At 36.5% G+C, this 19612-nt stretch overlaps 1 protein-coding gene across 1 annotated transcript; it reads left to right on the top strand.

Annotated features, from left to right (window-relative positions):
• On the top strand, window positions 1-16928 carry slc7a5 (solute carrier family 7 member 5). Its single transcript, XM_042715174.1, has 10 exons — window positions 1-817; window positions 3708-3833; window positions 10073-10178; window positions 10658-10702; window positions 10949-11072; window positions 11184-11287; window positions 11538-11634; window positions 12412-12561; window positions 13612-13789; window positions 14168-16928. Exons 1-10 carry the CDS (start codon window positions 232-234, stop codon window positions 14221-14223), a joined length of 1572 nt encoding a protein of 523 aa, XP_042571108.1. The 5' UTR covers window positions 1-231; the 3' UTR covers window positions 14224-16928.
• Window positions 16929-19612: the final 2684 nt, after the last annotated feature.

Below are 19612 nucleotides of genomic sequence, written 5' to 3'. Positions count from 1 at the left end.
ATATAACACTTAATGAAGCGGAGGAGGAAAGAGGCAGGCCGACTGGCCGAGTCAGATGCTTTTGTGTGACTCTACAACGCTGACACACTTCAGAAACCACGTTTCTGTGAGCCAGAGCCGACTCTACGGTACCACCGTGCATCAGACAACCCCAGTCTGAGGGAGCTGAACGGGACATTTTTACAAACAGAGCAACACAAAGCGTCAGGCTTTGTTTAACAAGAGGAAGCAATGTCAGGATTAAAGAAACGCAGTTCAAATGCATCTGCGGACCGGGATGAGGACGACAAGCAGGTGACGGAGAAGATGCTCTCCAACAGAGGTGGAAATGGCAACATGAGCCGACCAGGAGACGGCACGCCTGGAAGCCCGAGCGCAGATATTACCTCAGCGGATGGAGAAGAGACAGTCGAGCTGAAAAGAACTATTACTCTCGTGAACGGCGTGGCCATTATTGTAGGCACCATTATTGGTTCCGGCATCTTCGTAACTCCGACAGGAGTGGTGAAAGAAGCCGGTTCAGTCGGGCTGTCGCTGGTCGTGTGGGCTGTATGCGGTGTCTTCTCCACTGTAGGCGCTCTGTGCTACGCCGAACTGGGGACCACCATCACCAAATCTGGGGGCGACTACGCTTACATCCTTGAGGTTTACGGCTCCCTGCCTGCGTTTCTGAAACTCTGGATCGAGCTTCTCATCATCAGGCCGTCCTCGCAGTATATCGTCGCCTATGTGTTCGCTACCTACCTCCTGAAACCCATCTTTCCCTTCTGTCCTGTCCCCGAGACGGGAGCTAAGCTGGTAGCCTGCCTGTGTATCTGTGAGTAACCTGTTACCTACCTCGCTAGATCACATAAAAGTTCGTTTTACCAATTCATTTCACAAATAAACTATACGACTGAGGGCTTAAGTCACACTTTTCTCAAATTTTCTCAGTTTAACGGTTCTGATGTAAGAATTTACTTAAACTGTCATATCGCGTGCCGAGCGCGCGCTTCATCTTCTCAGCGACCCAAGTCTCCTCATGTACAACATTTCTCTCAAAATTCGGCCAGATTATACATATAAACCATTTTAACTACATATGTGACAGAAATGTGTAAATACAAAAAGAAACGCCATGTTTTGACACTGATACCGCGTGTGTAGTCAAAGGAGGAAGTGAAACTGAATATGTTGAAAAGGTGCTGAAAAATTTCATCATCTAGTGTAGGGAGGAGGTGGCTCGCGCTGCTCAATCACATTGGTGGCGTGCTTTATGCAAATTAATTGCATTGTTAGTATTAATTATACACCAATTTAGCGACGCTTTGATATTAATTATAATTTGATTATAAATAAGTATTTTGAGAAATTTCAAATCCTGTTTTTTTTTTTTTCACCAGCATGAAAATAAAAAAGCAGCGTAATTATGAAGTTCATGTTAGATTATTATTTTTTTTAAGTTAACCAATGCTTGTAACGTAAAACATCTTACACAAACTTATAATTTATTATACTTTGCTTCTTCAGAAACTCCACTTAAATATATCTTAACACAATAACATACATGTCTAAACCAAGATTATTCAATGTTAATTATCTGCCTACTACTGAACTCTTTTTATAGTTTGACATAAATTGTGTGTGTTTCTTGCAGTAAGAGTACCAAAATGAGGACCAATAGGATTTAATGAATGCAGCCATTCAGTGCTACAATTACAGATCTTTGATATGCATGCTCATGGCAATATGTCAGGGTTGTAATTTACCATAACACCCATGCAAGCAATGCAGTCCTCCTGCAGGTTTAAACCAGTCGGGATTATCAGAACTAGCTCAAACCCATATTACCAATTGGCCATCAAATTAAAATCCATATTTCTCTTTATTTCCTTGTCTTTTTCTCAGTCTCCTGTTTCTTTCTCTCCTCCCATTTTCTCATTTAGGCCAGATGAATGCTTGATTGGGGTACAGAAATATGCATATTCTATGTGCCTGTGAGAGAGTGAATGAACACAGCACCCACTATCCGTTATAATCCCGCCCTGTTAGTGGTTTGTCTAATCCTTCCATAAGAACTCACATGACAAGACAGAAAGGAAGGTAAAGATGACTACGGGCATAAGTTTAAGCTGAGCAACGACAGGTTACAGGATTTACAACACTAATACCAACATTTACATTGATACGAACATTCAGACTTCAGCCTAAGTGCTCAGTTTTATGGTTTGGTACCACATAGACAGTATTTGGGTCTGTTGGCATAGCAGCTGACCACTGTTCCCCTGACCCATCTTCTTATGTGTTTTAAGGTCATGATTGAAAAGGGACTTCAGGATTGTTTCGTTGCATGAAACTATGCTGCGTATCCATGGGAGAGGCCCCCTGAGCGGGACCATGCTCCTGCTGTAAGGGAGCTTGGGGAGGAACCTCTGTCTCATGATGCCTGGTCTATTAAGAATGAGAACTGCAATGCCCGACAGAGTAATACAGCAGTGTGTGTATGTGTTCTTGCGTGAGGGGACCCAGAACCTACTGTCCTACCCGACACAGACCCCCTTTTGTACTTTAGGGGCACACAAAAGCCGTCAGCCTTGTCCTCTCTGTTTGGTGCCCAGACTGATTTACAGCTAATGCTGCTTTGAAGTATTCATTAGTTAATCACATTTAATAGGGAGCTTGGAGGCAGGGGCTGGAGACTGAGGTGGTATGAGCTCATGATTTTTATTATTTCCTCAAAATCTGTTTACCAGTATTTGGTCAGTGAACTTTCAAGTTTTATGCAGGCTGTGGCATCTATACTTGCTTAGTCTGTATTCATCCATCTTTTTCCAAACCACGTTTGGTTGTCCATTGACTTGGGCTGTAGGCAGGGAAACACCCCTATACTTAATTTCCAATAAAGCCGTACACTCTTGATTGTGGGGGAAACCCACATCAACATAGGAAGAACATGTAAATCCCACACAGCTGAACAACTAAAGTTATTTTTTACTTAAAATGTAAAAAAAAAAAAAAAAAAAGAAAAAAAGTATAGCAGACATAGAGCTATAAATACCTTTTTATTCACAATTTATTCACAAAAAAAAAAATTGCAATTAGATTTGTTTTCCCAAATCATTGCCCACAAGGCTGTCCACCCCAACAAAGCCAATCAGTCTTACTCAGTATACTGTGTGACATTCAGCCATTCAGACAGTAGGATTTCTGTTAATCGCATTGAAACAGAATTAAACATACAAAAAATTGCAAAGTAACTGGATTGAATAAGTAAAGCAAGACATCTGCATATGATTCAGGTAATAATCATCTGTAGATCCACCCTGTAATACAATCAAACCCCATTAGGCAGATTATTGTGTGCTGTAGTCTATAATCATCCTAATCATTCCTAATTATTTCAACCTACATGTGGTGCTGACATTTTCAAGATCAGACAGATAGTTATTACACCAAAGTTTATTTCATGTCTGTTTTTTCATTCAACCCCAAGTTTGGCAGCCATGCTGTTTCATTTAAAAAAGTAGCACGCCAGTTCATGCTGCCACGTGTATAGCTGAAATGTAAACAGTGCTTTGTGGTTGATGCCTCCTGAGTTAAAGTGTGGATGACAAATTCTAGGCTAATTAGTTTACTAAGTATTTAGGATAACTTCCTCTGAGCCTCTGTTGTGAAAGACTAAAAATAAATGCCTGTCGTTCTTTTTCTCCATCCATCTCTCCCCATAGTGTTGTTGACCGCTATCAACTGCTACAGCGTGAAAGCCGCCACAAGGGTTCAAGATGCCTTTGCTGCTGCTAAGTTACTCGCCCTGGGCCTCATCATCATTATTGGCTTTGTGGAGATCGGCAAAGGTGGGTAACACTCAAATACTTCCAACATGTACACTAACAATCAGTCAGATTACTAAACAAGTGCTGAAGAATGGATGGAAGACGGATAATGTTTATATATTTAATATATATTAAAAAATAAGTTGGACCATTTAACACAGCAACCACATGAACCCATACGAATAGTATATGTTTGTAAATTCAGGCAGAGGGACTGTATTTATGTTTTCTGGTATGAATAAAGATTTGTATGGTCTTAGGTAGGCCTTGGCTTCAGTGTTTGTTTATTTTTGCTATGGATACAATGTACCGTTCCAACAATTTTCATTACAATGTCACTTTGCGAGCTCTTAGCTGGATGAAAAGGGTCTGCAAGCTACACAAAGTTTGAGACCAAGTTCAGTTCAACATCAACCATATACAAAATATTTATTACTAGGTAACAAACTGACATCCCATTACTTTATTAAAGCAATGAAGGCACAGTTAATAGATAAACTATTAGTTAACATAAAATTAATTAGTTTTAAAAACATCAAATATCCTACCTCGATTGTTGTGGACTTCAACTATTAAAATGACACATTATTCAATTTATTTTATTATTAATTTCATGCAAAATAGCATCATTTTGAGGATTTTGTGTTATATTTCTGAGCCATTCAAACCTTATACTAAGAAAAATTATGTAAGAAATATTTTTTATTTATATTAAATATGTAGTTATCATTAACTACCAACCAACAATTGATCCCAAACTACTGTAGCTATTTTTTTTTTTCAAACTTTTTCAATTTTTATTTAATTTGAATTTATATAATTTAGATTTTTATATTCAATGTACTGTTTAGTTCTAGAAAATAATGAAATTTCACTGTAATATATAAATCAAATATAAGAAAAAAATAATAATTATCAGCAGTCATGACATTTATCTCTTTTTGGACTCAGGTTCAGGCCTTATAATGGCAACATCTAATTGTAGTCGTATAGTTGTGGACTGGTCAGCTTGGCAGAGAATTGTAGACCTCCTGAATGTGCAGCCAGAACAGCAGCTCTGATTGTTTGTTACTGAGACAGTAAAGCACTGACAGCAATAGTCTAGACTCTAGAGAAAGAGTGAGCAAACAAAATGAGAGCAATTCAAAGATTTGTAGTATAAATGGACAGACCTTACTTCCAGACTTGACATGAACTACAGTAGTTTGTTTAAATAGTCACAATCTCCAACTGGAATTATCATCAGTGGTTTCACAGAGAGTAACATTTACATAAATTGTCATAATTTGCTACTGGAATTGTCATGAGTGGTTTCACAGCACGACTCTGCAAGTCTGTTGGTTTAATAACTAGTTTTCTGGTGGGTTGGTTTCTCATTAGCTTACTGGTTCGAACCCCCAACTGCTCCCCCGGGCGCCGCAGCATAAACCTCACACTGCTCTGTGTGTGTCACTTCGGATTCTGAGTATGGGTTCACCATACTTGGCTGAATGTCCCTGTCCACTTTCACTTTCACTGGTTTAACCGCATCGGGAAAAAGAGGATTTCACAGTCTGAGATGAAAATTAACAAAGGTCTATTCACTTACTGAACAAATAAAGGCCTGAAATTGGTATGACTTACTCAGTTGTGAGTCAGTGAAACTGACTGTTTAATGAGAATGGATAATTAGCTCTTCTTTTCATATTTTTTTATCCAATCCACCCACTCTCACTGCCCACAGCAGTGGACGTGTAGTGACAGACAACAAGATAGTTTCTGAAAGAAAGGAAAATGGGAAGGAGACACCGTGCTGCTTGTTGATTATTGAATATGGGAGCCAGAACTGTAGGGCACGGCACTTTTAATTGGCCTGCCTCTCCCAAATTTTGCCAAGACTGCCAGAATTCAGTTTTGCCTTTGGGTGTGGATTTCTTTGTGTGGTTAAGTCTTAGAACTTGACCTTTAGTTGATGAGGTTGCCACATGCACATCTCTCTCACAGTAGAGAGGTGCTTCATCAGGATACTTCTAAAGCAGCATTGTTTGAAAATTCACTTGAGCTATACTGTTCAAATGTTTGTGATCGGTAAAATTTTGTCATGTTTTTGAAATAAATCTCTTACGCTCACCAAGGCTGCATTTATTTGTTCTAAAAAACAGTTAAAGCAGTAACAAGCCTCTACGTTTATTTGTGGGCACTCACTATAATAACAAAACATTGTGCGTTTGTAAAATAATGAAAGCAAACTGCGCTTTCTGCCGTCTTGGCCTCTGTGAACTTGAGCGCGAAACTCCGTGTATACTTCCATTACAGGCATGAAAAATATATCTATATAGAGTCAAATGTCTACTTTCAAACGAAACCAAATATTGTCAGATTATATAAAACTTGCATGCAGGCGCATCCACTACTGTGGAGATGACAACTCAGTGTCGCTGAATTAATCTCTTAAAACGAAAACACTAGTTTATAAATAAATTATTAAAATGTTAATGCACTTTAATCTGACTGTTTTTCCCTGACACACTCATCATCATAACTTCTGCCAGTGCTGTGGCAAGCTTTATGCATGCGCCTGAGCTCTTATTAGGCTATGTTGGCAATTAAAGGCTTATTATAATGATTTAAATGGTTTATTATTAAACGTGCAATTAGTCGACTAATGCTTAAAATGAATGACTACTAGTCAACCAGAAAAATCTTGTCGAGTGCAGCCCTAGTTATTTATTCCTGTGATGGCAAATCTGATATTTCAGCAGTCTTCAGTGTCACATGATACTACAGAAATCATTCTAATAGGCTGATATGGTGTTCAAGAAAAAATGTCTTCTTATTATAAAAATTGAAAATTATTGTGCTGCTTAATATTTGTGTGTGTGGAAGCCATAATATTCAAGATTCTATGATGAACAGAAACTTGTTATTGCTATCAGAGACATCCCAGAATGCATTGCGGCAATCTTAATGAAAAAGAAAATCAAAGATGCCGGATGAGATAATAATATAAAAAATGTACATTAAAATTGGTTTCTTTTTTTTTTCCGGAAATTGGACTTTATCTGATATATTTATGTACTTAAATGCTTAGATTTTGATTTTTGGTTGTACTTGATGAGAATTTGTTTAGCTTAGCCACATGGTAAAATCAAATGGTTCCTTCCTGGGAAGTTAGTATTTATGAGTTATGAAGTTGTAATTGTGATGCCAGGTGCATTCAAGCCACTTTGGTCAAGTACCTTTTCTACAGAAATTTTTCACTTCTACAAAATGATGAATAATGAATGTGCATCAGGTGTGCTTTTGCTTTTTAAGGTTTTTATATTGTATCGTAATTGTACAATGATATATTTTGTACATGCAACTTTTTATTGTAAATGAAAAAAGTTATTCCATTCATATCAACAAATTTACCATCAATATGAAGATGCAACATCTATTGTGTAACCCATATTTTCTCACTGAGACGCCCATGACTCTTGGGCTTAAAGGGTTGCTCAATCATAATTACGACATTGTGGAGGCATTCATGTGCATTCAACTCATCAATATGCTCTTTTTGATTTGATTTTCCAATAATACATTCTATTTAAAGCAGTTGTGAGTTGAATTGATTCTCCCCTTGCGAGGTGGACTCCTATGTAGAGTCAATGTTTCAAATCAGTCATTTATGACTTTCCATTTTAGCTAGAAAGCCTCAGTTCTGCATTGACTGAAGACCGCAAGGCAGTTGGCTGTCTGTCAGGTGTTTTTGTGGGCAAGCTAGATAAAGAAAATGAGAATGACTGTGAGAAAAACGAGGCCAGATAATGATGACTGTAAATTTGAACCCCAGATAGACACACCCTCCCTGCCTTGAGAGATATCTGTGGAAATGTGAAAAGTGAACACACACCCAGAGCAGTGGGCAGCTATATATCCAGTGCCCGGGGAGCAATGCCTTGCTCAAGGGCACTTCAGCCATGGTTATTGAGGGTGGAAGAGAGCACTGTTCATTCACTCCCCACCCACCGACAACTCCTGTCAGCACAGAGACTCGAACCTGCGACCTTCTGGTTACAAGTCCAACTCTAACCATTAAGCCACAGCTGCCCCAGCCCAAATGTCCTCAGATATGTATATGGCTAAAGTACCCTATTTAATTTATGAAGTCTCGGTTTTGAAAAAAGGACACCTCATGGTTTATCAGTCATCTTGAACTCTTCTGGGACTGGAGTTCCACCCACACAGAGACAGCGAGACTCTGGACGTTTTGTAACTCCACCCACTTATTAGCATAATCATTGGTGGGAAGTTTTTATGTTTTTTTTTTTTTGCCACTGTGTTTATAATTATATTTTGAGAGCTGACAAGAAATTAAAGCGGAAAAATGAGGGAACAGAAAAAAGATATGATGCAAGCCCAATAACACAATAAACAGGCACATATATATTTTGGAAGAGTAAATATTTGATGCAAATATAGGTCATAATGGAAACACAACACAAAACCGGTGTGACGACAGCACTACTTCTGAGGTTGTGTAACACTTCCTTCCTTCATTTTGATTTAATAATCGTTTATTTTTTGTCTGAATTATTTGTTTTAAGGGAAGTGAATGATATAAAATTTTATGCTGATTTGCTGATCAAGAAACATTTCTTATTATTATCAATCAGTGTTGCTTATTGAAAACAGCAATACATTTTTTTTATTTTTATTTTGATGAACAAAAAAAAAAAAAAAAAAAAGAAAAGAAATAGAGAAAATTATTGACCAAGGCCAATAAAACAGCATTTATTACTTTGTATTTTACAACAAAATGTTATAATTGAACAATAAGAATCAAGTATTCCAAAGCATCATTTTAACATTCTTTTGTTTGATACTAGAATATGACAACATACTTTTCCAGTATGTCAGTATAAATGTCCATTTGACCAGATGCCCTAGTTTTCCTCTCATTAAGTTGTTCAGATTGATGTGACAACGGTTACACAACTGATGCTGTACGGGACACTCAGCTCACTGAACTTCACACACTGCGTTGTTGTCTATTGTGTTTTTGAGATTGTGTGTTGTTTTTAAGAACTCTTCAGACTGAATCTAGGCTAAGCTGAGATCTGCTGTCGAAGCATTTCCCTCAGACAGAGATCGGGCTCCTCTGGGTTGGCGTAGTTCTGTGAGGCTCGGGTCTGAGCCTGTAATACTCAAGTTTATACAAAGAGTTTATACAGGCTTTCAGTCTCGTTCTGCGCCTGACTGCCTCAGGCATACAGTCACACACACACAATTAGCTTGCCTGCAGTGTCATGTAACCAGGCGGCGTTGGCCTCCATCGATCACACTGATACACATGAGCTTGCCTTGGGCTGCAATCATTCTTACACAGAGGGCATGTTCACAGATCCCCAATGGAGGGTTCATGGAGGTGGAGTCCAACTTAACTCAAGCCTAAATTACTTTAGCCTCAATTCGTTGCTACAGGACAATTAATTTGATAACACAGTAAGTGTTAACGTCAGCTAATGCAATAGCTAACATGAAGAAACACTCTCTAACCATTAGGCCACGACTTCCCCGTAGTTTTATGATTTATAATTTGCATATACTGTAATTTCCTTCAAACCTGTTAAACTATTTTTTTTCTCTACACCTGCACATGTCTGTTGCTAAACTGCAACGGTTGTTGGACTGCTGGGCCAGTCCTTTAAAGTGGCAGAGTTTCCTAACCATAAATTGAACCCTTACGGCATCTTCTGTTAGGAATGTCCTTGTCGCTCTGCAGCCCGCAGGCTTTGGAGAGATAGAGGTTTGATCTCCCCCGGCTTTCTCACGGGAGAGATTGGGAACGGGCCCCAGTCTGAAACAACACTATGTTCATCTGTTGATCCAGTGGAAAATTCAAAAGCTTTGGGTGTTCAAGAATGTGCAAACCCTACATTTTCTCTTTAGTTCTTGTGTTCCCATCACTCTTGCTTTTCAGATGTGACTTCTGTGGCCTTGTCCCTCATGCACCGACCTACAGCCCACAACCAGCCTTGAGAATGTCAGCAGGATGATTTTGAAAAATCACTATTATTATTATGACATTGTTATTATTATGGTATTATGAAAAAGTCGTCCACCTCGAAAATTTTCCACGCAAGCTTGTTTGTTCCTCTCATGGGATAATGTTGTGGGAATTACAGAGTGCTCCCTGGATATTATGACTTGTACGGGTTGATTCTATTACGTTATGTTCCTGATAGTTTGCAGCAGCATTGTAATCTCATGGTTCACGCTGATTGTTTCTGTTTCAGGTGATACCACTGAACTTCTGCCTGCAAATTCATTTAAAGGAAGCAATACAGACTTTGGCAACATCGGATTGGCTCTTTACAGTGGGCTGTTTGCTTATGGAGGATGGTAAGACCACAGAACAAGATTTGGGTGGAACTAGGTGAAAACAGGAAGAATTATACTTTGACCTTTAGGAAATCATAAGTAAAATGTAATTATACACCATGTGAACCAAGATATCTTTTACATGTGCTGTGAATTTTTTTTTTTTTTTTTTATCTTAAACAGCCATGACTACAACAACATTATACAACAAGATATTTTGGTCGTTTTGCTTTTTTTTGTGAAATGTCATTAGTCCAAAATCCCATTCCACATAACAATACAGTTGTTTTGATAACACATTTACAATTTACAATTACACACATATTTCCTTATTAGAATTCAAAGTATTCGTCTGTCATTCTGTAAATAACTTGTTTAATTTCTCTGAATTTTCTTACACGTTATTATAGTTTCTTCACTCATTTTCTTTATTTTTGGTCTTCAGCAGTTGAACATGTAGAACAGGATGTGCTTACATTTTTTAATTTTCTTTTTAACAGGAATTATTTGAATTTTGTCACAGAGGAGATGATTGAGCCATACAAGTAAGTCAGACTTAATAAAATATTTTAAATAAATAAATGTAAAAACTAAATAAATGTAAAAAATAAATATTCAAGATATATATTAAATATTTTTATTTATTAAATGTATTTTTAGGCACTTCCTTTCACATTTCTAAAAATAACTGAGCTCAAAAATAACCTTGAATTTTTAATAAATGAAAAAGCATAGTGAAGTTTTTGATTTGGGGTGGATTATGTAATAGTGTATGTGCCGATGTGTTACAGAAATCTGCCTCGGGCCATCATCATCTCGCTCCCCATTGTCACCGTTGTCTATGTGCTGACCAACCTGGCCTACTTCACCACACTCAGTCCGGATCAAATGCTCGCATCTGAGGCTGTTGCTGTGGTGAGTGTCGCCACATAGATACATTCTATTCCATATTTAGCTCAGTTACTTTTATGTTTTCTTTTTATTAATGTTTATTAAAGTTAAATAATAATTAAGTTGTTTTTTTAGGACTTTGGAAACTTCCACTTAGGACCGATGGCTTGGATAATCCCTGTGTTTGTGGGCCTGTCGTGCTTTGGCTCTGTGAATGGCTCTCTGTTTACTTCTTCTAGGTAATGCACACAAACACTAACACACACTTGTTATAAATATCCTGTGCTGGAAGAGGTTCCGTTAATCAGATCACTTTACTTTAAGTTGTTTATTTGATTGATCTGTCTGGTTAGTGTTGTTCTAAAGCCACCCTGCAGGCTTTTCCACAGTAAACACGGGTCAGGTTATCTTGAAATAGATCTGTTTATATCACTATTCTTTATCAGACTTAATGGACAGAACTGTCTCTTGTGTATCTTGCTCTTTCAGGCTGTTCTTCGTGGGCTCCCGAGAAGGTCATCTTCCCAGTTTGTTGTCGATGATCCACCCTGACCTGCTGACCCCTCTGCCTTCACTTATATTTACTGTAAGTGTCCAAAACCAATCTCAACCCTCCCTATAACTTAACAGTATGAGTTGGTTCTTTTAAATGAGTTGTTTAAGCCAGTTATGATTTGTGAGTGACTCTTTTTTTTTGAGCCGGTTCTTTTCAGTGAATCAGTTTAACCGGTTCTAATTTGTGAGCAAATCTTTCTTTTAAGTCAGTTCTTTTCAATAAATCAGTTTAATATGTTCCAATTTTTGAGCAAATTGTTCTTTTGATTGATTTTTTTTTTTCAATTAATCAGTTTAACCAGTTCTCATTTTTTTTTTATTAAATAATTATTTTAAATCAAGTTCTTGTCAATGAATCATTTTATCCAGTTTTGATCTGTGAATGAATCATTCTTTTGAGTTGGTTCTTTTAAGTGAATCTTTATAAATAGTTCTAATTTTTAACCAAATTCTTCTCAAAGTCGGTTTTGTTCAATGAATCCGTTGAACTAGTTCTAATTTTTGAGCAAGTCATTGTTTTGAGTCAGTTTTTTTTAAATGAATCTGTTTAACAGGTGCAATTTTTAAGCAAATCAGTTTTTTGAGTCAGTTCTTTTTAATGAATCAGTCAAACTGATTCACAAATCAGAATTATTTATCAGAATCCTTAATCAATAATCACAGATGACTGGAAAAGTCTTAAAAATTCATTAGAAAAAGTGTGGATCTATAATAATGTTTACTTTTGAATGGTTTCTTTTCAATGAATTGGTTAATTCACAGATCATAATGATTCAGTCTAAACCTTTTCTTTTCTTTTTCCCCACAGTGCATCATGACTCTCCTTTACGCTTTCTCGAACGACATTTTCTCTGTCATCAACTTCTTCAGCTTCTTTAATTGGCTCTGCATCGCCATGGCGATCATTGGTATGATGTGGTTACGCTACAAGAAACCTGAGTTGGAACGACCAATTAAGGTGAGCTGGGGGGCGGAGCTAGTGAGTGAACACAGATGGATTATGTGAGGGTGAACAAGATCATACTTTCAAATGCATGAGAAGTGACCTGCCATAATATATGTGTTCTCTGTCTGAAACCAGACATAGCCAGCAACAGAACGGTAGCACACAGGCCCTTTTGTGCGCTACTCTCACATTCATTCACATTCAGTCTCTCATTGCACTCAGTGGCCTCCACTCATCTGCCGGATACAGAGGGATGTTCATCAAACATGGTTTGGAGGCACTGGAGTGAAAGAGGCCATTTGCTTATTGCTCATAATCTTTCTCTCCTTCCAGATCTCATTAGTGACAGACAGTTGTTTGTTTCATTCACTGTACTTAGTACTGCACGTAATGTTGGCTTTCTCAACCTTTAGATATTTGATTGATTTCATGGGTTTAACCACTGAACTTCTAGATGATAGCAATATTTATAATACATTAATACACTAAAGGTATTATAATAATGGGAAAATAAATATTTAAAATATTAAAAAATTCTATTATTTATTTTTTACATATTATTCATAGTAAATAGGCATCTGTCAACAAGCACAAGTAAATAAAACCATTCTGCAAAACCAGAAGCTACCCGGGTATCTGTGATGAAGTTGTAAGGAGAAAAAAGACAGGAGAAGGGTATAAAAAGAATAGCTTTGAACCATTCTTAGATCTCGGTCCATTGTATTCAAATAGAGAAAACACAACCCAAACATCAAAGATCAGGATGTCCTACCAAAATGAGCAGCCAGAGAATAATGGTGATTGTCAGAGCGAGTAACACTGAGCTCAACACTTCTGCAGTGTGTCTTTTATAAGTGAAATAATACATTTACGCATTGAGCAGATGCTTTTATCCAAAGTCGACTTACGGTGGATTCAGGCTAACATTTACCTAACATGTGTTCCCTGGGAGTCGAACCCACAACCTTTTGCGCTGCTAACACAATGCTCTACCACTGAGCCACAGGAACACATACTAGACAATAGACAATCTTAAAGCTGTCGCACCTCTCTGCCCACTAGGTCAATATTCTACTGCCTATTTCCTTCGTATTGGCCTGCCTGTTCCTCATCGTGGTGTCCATCTGGAAGACCCCTGTGGAGTGTGCTATAGGATTTGGAATCATCGCCACAGGAGTTCCTGTGTACTTCGTTGGCGTTTGGTGGCAGAACAAGCCAAAATGGCTCTTGCAGATCATCTGTGAGTGTCTCTCCTCTTGTTTGCTTCACAACACTGAAAAAGAGTTGATTCTAGCCAGTTAAAATCGATGTCTTAAGTTTTTAAAATCAAAGTTCATGAGTGTTTATTCAACAGCACTGCTTTTTAAGACAACATGAGATATTTGGTATGCATTAAACCTCCATAATTTGACGGATTTAAAGAGTTATATTGTATTTGGTGGGAAATAATGTAGGATAGGGTCTGTTTTTATCCAGTGAGATTTAATTTGAATTGTAAAAGTGGGCTATTATATTGTTTTTTTTTAGGTCTCACATGGTATTAAAAAAAAAAAAAAAAGTGAAATATTTTTAAACAAGACTCGTATATAATATAATATGTAATATTTTTTCTGTCTAGTCTCTGTCACAGCAACATTCCAGAAGCTGATGGAAGTGGTACCTCAGGAGTCCTGAAGACCAAACAGAGCGACAGATGCCTCTTCCACGCGCAAAGTCTCCTCGCACTTACTTCAGACCCCCTTTACTGTATTCCTCAACTGCCTCATTTCTCCTTACGTGAGCCAGAAAAATGTCTTATCCTGCTGACACAGGCTAAATCTATATGAATTACCACGTAAGAAACCAGACAACATCAGGTCACAGGAGCGTTTCAGTTAAGATGTAGATTTTGTCGGTCCTTCCTCGATCAAATGTATTATATGGTATACGTTTCGGTCTTTGTGTCTGACTCTTAAGTTTTCAATCAGGACTTTCGATTTATTTTATATATTTTTAAAACCGCAGGAGATATGTGTCATATAACTTGGTCATCCCTTTGTTTGTGTGATTTTTAGCTTCCTGTATCATGTTTTCAGCTTTTATTTCAGAATGAACGTGAAGAAAAGTGAAAACTTGTGGCACCATTGTCTCTCACCAACAGAACCATGATTCCCACCTGAAGGACAAATTTGCATCTTGGATTGCAGAATGTCCTATTATGCATTTCTAGATTTTTCTAAAGCAGATATGACCAGTTTGCTGTGCCTTGTCTGTCAGTGCAGAATGGTATTATCTTTTGAGATCGATTTGATATGACTTTGTACTCTGACAGATTTATTTGTGATAGCTTAATTCAGTTATTTTTAAATGTTACTAAGAATTTAAAGGAATGTCCTTGGTTTTTTTTTTTTTTGGTCATGGTCCTCAAATCGGATGTATTCCTTTTTTTTAATATTACAGAAGGCATAGATGTACAGTATTCATAAATTAATTTAGAATGCCTATAGCCTTGCTGCTTACCTCAGTAAACATACAGTACATTACATTCATAGATCTGGCTGTATGCGTTTATGCCTAATTTTGATTTAATGACGCACAAAAGATGAGGCGCTGTTTCCTTTAAGTACATTTTTAATGTTTAGCACCTCTTTTCTGTGTCTTGTCATTCAAATATATGTGAAGTACTTAGCACTGGACCATCTTATTTCATTCCCCTTGTATTTGGCAATTATTTAAACAAAGCAAAGTTGCTTTTTAGTTACACATTTTTAAAAGAAAGTTATGTTGGTTGTTAAAAATTGTCGTCATCGTTTAAATGTAGTTGTACTATGTATGGTCTGTCGGTTACTTCGTCTTTGTATTGAATGGTCAAGATATTGTTAAATATCCCCTTACCAAAAATTTTTTAGTGCCTCATCAGTTCGCGAACTGAAAAAATCGGAATGAATTTGCTGTTAAATGAGATCTCATTGTGTTTCAGTTTCAGGTGGCTGGACTTGGACGCAGTGTTTTTGGGTCATCCTGGTTTCAGTTAAATTAATATTTGTTCCTATACTGGACCAAAATCAGCTGTATGTGTGTGCGATAATGCACATTTTCTGTTAAAAAGTGGTGCGGGAAATACTAGGGGCGTTTTGGGTGATGGAGTGGATTATTTTAGGACAAAATGGAAGTTGTCCTTTGGTTATTATGATTACAGAAACATTTCCAAGGCTTGGATAGAAGGACTCTTTAGATCTGAGATGCTTTTATTCAGTGCTGTTATGGTTGTAGTGGGTGTTTAGATAATGAAGCTTTGTATTATTTAGAGAATTAAAGCAGTATGACTAACACTCCAGCCAACAAGATCATTTTATCTAATTTAAATAGTTATGTAGAAATTTAGTTATGTGTATTTATTTATTATTTGTAGAGTCATTCAGTTAGTGCTCTAATACTTTTTTACAGGGCATTTTTCTAAAGAAATGCTGAAAATAAATTGTTACTGATATTTTTCCTTCTTTCCTTGTAATATGATTGTTTTTTTTATTATTAGGTTTTTTTTTATGTTATATTTTATTTTATTCGTTTTATTATTATTTTTTAAATGTGTTTTTTAACTGATGGCCTGTCTTAGTCTGTATTGGTGCCCATTAATATAAAAATAACTGCAGATGAGCTGAGTCTGCCTGCACTGACATCTGCCTCGTGAAAACAGATGACATCACAATGACATCACAGTGATGCACAATTTGTTGCTACATTTTACTACTTTTTTGACATATGATGAAATATATTTGATCACCACAGATCTGTTGGTATTTCATTTTTTATATATATATTTTTAAATATACTTTAAAAAAGATCTTAAAGATATGACTGACTCTTGGGTATATTTAAGTTCTCTGAATAAAAAATCACTGCAGTGTTCACTAAACAGTATTTTCAAACTTTAAACTGTTTCTTTAAACACCATATTTTTGCATTTACAAACTGGCATGTATAATTAAACTTTAGACCCAACAACCATCTTTCTGTCACACAGGCATGCAAACCCTTTTACCCGAGGGCAGTCTCAGTCTTTCATCAGTTCACTTTGAAGCTCATTTGAGAGAAGACTGTTTTCTTGTGTGATCTGGAGATGCCCTATTCAGATGATCTCTGATCAGTCAACTACACTGCTTGTAGGCCTCTGTGAACAGTTGTAAATATTCTGCTGTCAGCCATCTGTCCTGTTTTCTCTGCGATGTACAGTGAAATACAACTAGGAAGAGATCCTATTGTGCAGTTTCATGTAATGGTTACGTCTACTATACAAAAACTATGTCTACTGTCTTTTTCTTAGAAATTAAACAATTCATGCTCTGATGTGATTTTGGACATTGAGTGTTCAGAGAAATAAAACATGAATGCATTCCAAACTTTAGTGTTTGTGTGTTTTTTCAGCACTGATATAGCAGCATAAAAATGAAGGTGCTTTATAATTAATAAATTGCTTAGTTAATAAATTTCTTGGTTAATAATAAGTTAACTTATCAAAATAATAAGTAAACTCATCAAAAGAACTTCTATAAAATGCCATTAAAATACCATGTTTAAAATCATAATTTATAATGTATTTATACAGCAAAATTATAATTAATTAGTTAAAAATGATTAACATACGAAATGTAAAATCATAAAATATTATTTTATATTATTATGCAAGGAAAATTCCACAGACATGAGGATCTTTAATTGAGCCTCGATGGCAGGGTTCCCTTAAGCAAAGTTTCTCAGTTGCTCGTGACTAAAGCTGGACTCCGGAAAACTGACCCAAAGGCCATTTTTCTCTAGAATATCTATAAGAGCTCTGGTCTCGCATCAGCTGCTGTGGCCTAAGGAAAGCTCTCATGACATGTGAGATGGAAGGAATCAGATGGTGAGATGCTCATTTGACTTCCTCTTTTATTTGCTATATAACCAAAATGAGTGTTATTTGGTTAAAAAGCAGATGATAAAGCGTGAAGAGCACTTATTCAGCTATTTAAAGACACAATAAGACATTTCTGCAGCATTACTGGCAGCATCGTGGCATTGAAAGAATATTGAAAAACTTATAAACTAAAACCACACATACGAAAAAATCCAGCGGTGTAATTTGACTGTAATAGGACTGTACATAAGTATTAATTCTAAGCAATAAATAAACAATACATAATCCAGATTGCATAGATGCATAGCTGGCAAGTGAGAGGTTTGAATATATATGTGCTTGCCCAGCTAACAAAAATACGTTTCCCTAACGTTCCCCATGGAAATGTTATTTCTGAATGTTCTCTGAACGTCCAGTTTGGTTATGTGAACGTTTAAATGCGAACATTTCATCTTATCATTTTGCAAACATTATGGGAAAGCTAATTTTGAATGTTCTTTACCATCTAAAACTTTTAAGTATTAATGTTTTTAAAGTTAGACGAACGTCGAATTATAAAAATGGAAAATGGACTAAAAAAATTCTCAATTATGTCTTGACATTACAAACTTGATTGTGAATTGCTGTGCCAATGCTTGAAGTGATTACATATCAGCAGACTTGTTAAATTTCAAGGCACTTGTCTATAAACTACACCAACATGTATGACTAACTCTTCGAGAAGCTGACACACTAACCCACTCAGCAGAGGATCATCATACTTTACTGTTAAATGTAACATGTAAACACTGACTGACCTCCTCCTGAATGCAAACCTTGTGTGAAAAGACAGTGTGTCATCAAAAACAGAATAGCACCTCAAGTTGACTGACCGCTGTGATGCACTGCAGGCCTTTTCATTTTCCATAATTTCTATGAAATGGTGGAGACATGGTCAGGTATACTGATTGGTTAAGGTGTCCTAGTTTGAAGTAAAATGATCAACAGCTCCTGTGAGTTAAGTTCAACTAGGTAAAGTTTTCTAATGTGGCAACCTGATGGAAATTTCTACCTCAGAAAGCAAGAGAAAGGTAAAAGTTGAGTATTTCTGTGTTCTTCATTTATTGGTCATAAGGGTTTAGTGCTTTACACATGGTCAGAGCCACGTCAGTCTGCCTGAGGCAAAAAGGTTTGAGCTTCTAAAATAAAATCACTGCCTGTTTTCCAGAACGTTACAAGCCAGTCACAGTAAAATGAACAATGTTAGACAACATGGTGACAGTTTACGGTTGGTACATTCTTTTTATATTTTAAATTAAGTCTCTGATGCTCACTAAGGCTGCATTTATTTGATCAAAAAATGAAATAATATTGCAATTTAAAATAACTGTTTTCTATTGTAATATATTCTAAAATGTAATTAATTTCTGTGATGCAAAGCTGAATTTTCGGCAGGCATTACTTCAGTCTTCAGTGTAACATGATCCTTCAGAAATCATTCTAATATTATTTGCTGCTCAAGAAACATTCATTGTTAATATTTTTGTGGAAACTGTTACAGTTTTTCAGAATAGAAAAGAATAGTAGAAAGTTCAAAAGAGCAGCATATAGAAGACCAAAACATCATAAATAAATATAACACTAATACACTTTCATAGGCTGCTGGAAAATACATCCTGTTTATGTTTATTTTAGTAAGCTTTGTATGTAATGTTTTTGTCTCTCATATGTTGTTGTTGTTGTTGTGTGTTTTTCTATTTGTAAAAATAAAAAGTTATTGTAAAAAATAAATGAATAAATCTTTAGCCTTGCTTAAATTCCCACCTACATTGTGACCTTTTACTAAATTAATAGTTTTCTGAAGGTAGCTTGCTGCAATCTGTTATTGACATTGTGTTTGTGTACGTGTGTGTGTGTCTGAGACAATTAACTTTAGTCTCTTGGCAACAGGGAAATCATCAGTAATTTCTCTCTGGTTCAAAGATAAGATAATGTTTTGCCATTGTGTTCAATATTTTCATTACGGTGAATTTCCAATCTCACAGTCACAATCATTTCTTTATATCACAGACATCCCTGTGCTCACGACTCTAATATAGAAGCCTATTGTGCAGCTGATATCAGGATGGAGTGGTGTGACTGTTTTCTCCGCTAATGCAGGCTCATATCCACACAGAACCCCATGTTCTCCAAGATTTACGTCACAGCAAA

The sequence above is a fragment of the Cyprinus carpio genome, chromosome A25, assembly GCF_018340385.1.
Source record: "Cyprinus carpio isolate SPL01 chromosome A25, ASM1834038v1, whole genome shotgun sequence".
In the NCBI taxonomy this organism is placed as follows: Eukaryota; Metazoa; Chordata; class Actinopteri; order Cypriniformes; family Cyprinidae; genus Cyprinus; species Cyprinus carpio.
This window is presented reverse-complemented; position numbering and strand designations above follow the sequence as displayed.

Excerpts from the sequence above, each read along its gene's own strand:
- slc7a5 (XM_042715174.1), top strand. The coding sequence starts at position 232 with ATGTCAGGATTAAAGAAACGCAGTTCAAATGCATCTGCGGACCGGGAT. Across the intron at positions 818-3,707 it reads GGTAGCCTGCCTGTGTATCT|TGTTGTTGACCGCTATCAAC; the intron begins GTGAGTAACCTG and ends CTCTCCCCATAG. Across the intron at positions 11,288-11,537 it reads TCTCTGTTTACTTCTTCTAG|GCTGTTCTTCGTGGGCTCCC; the intron begins GTAATGCACACA and ends TTGCTCTTTCAG.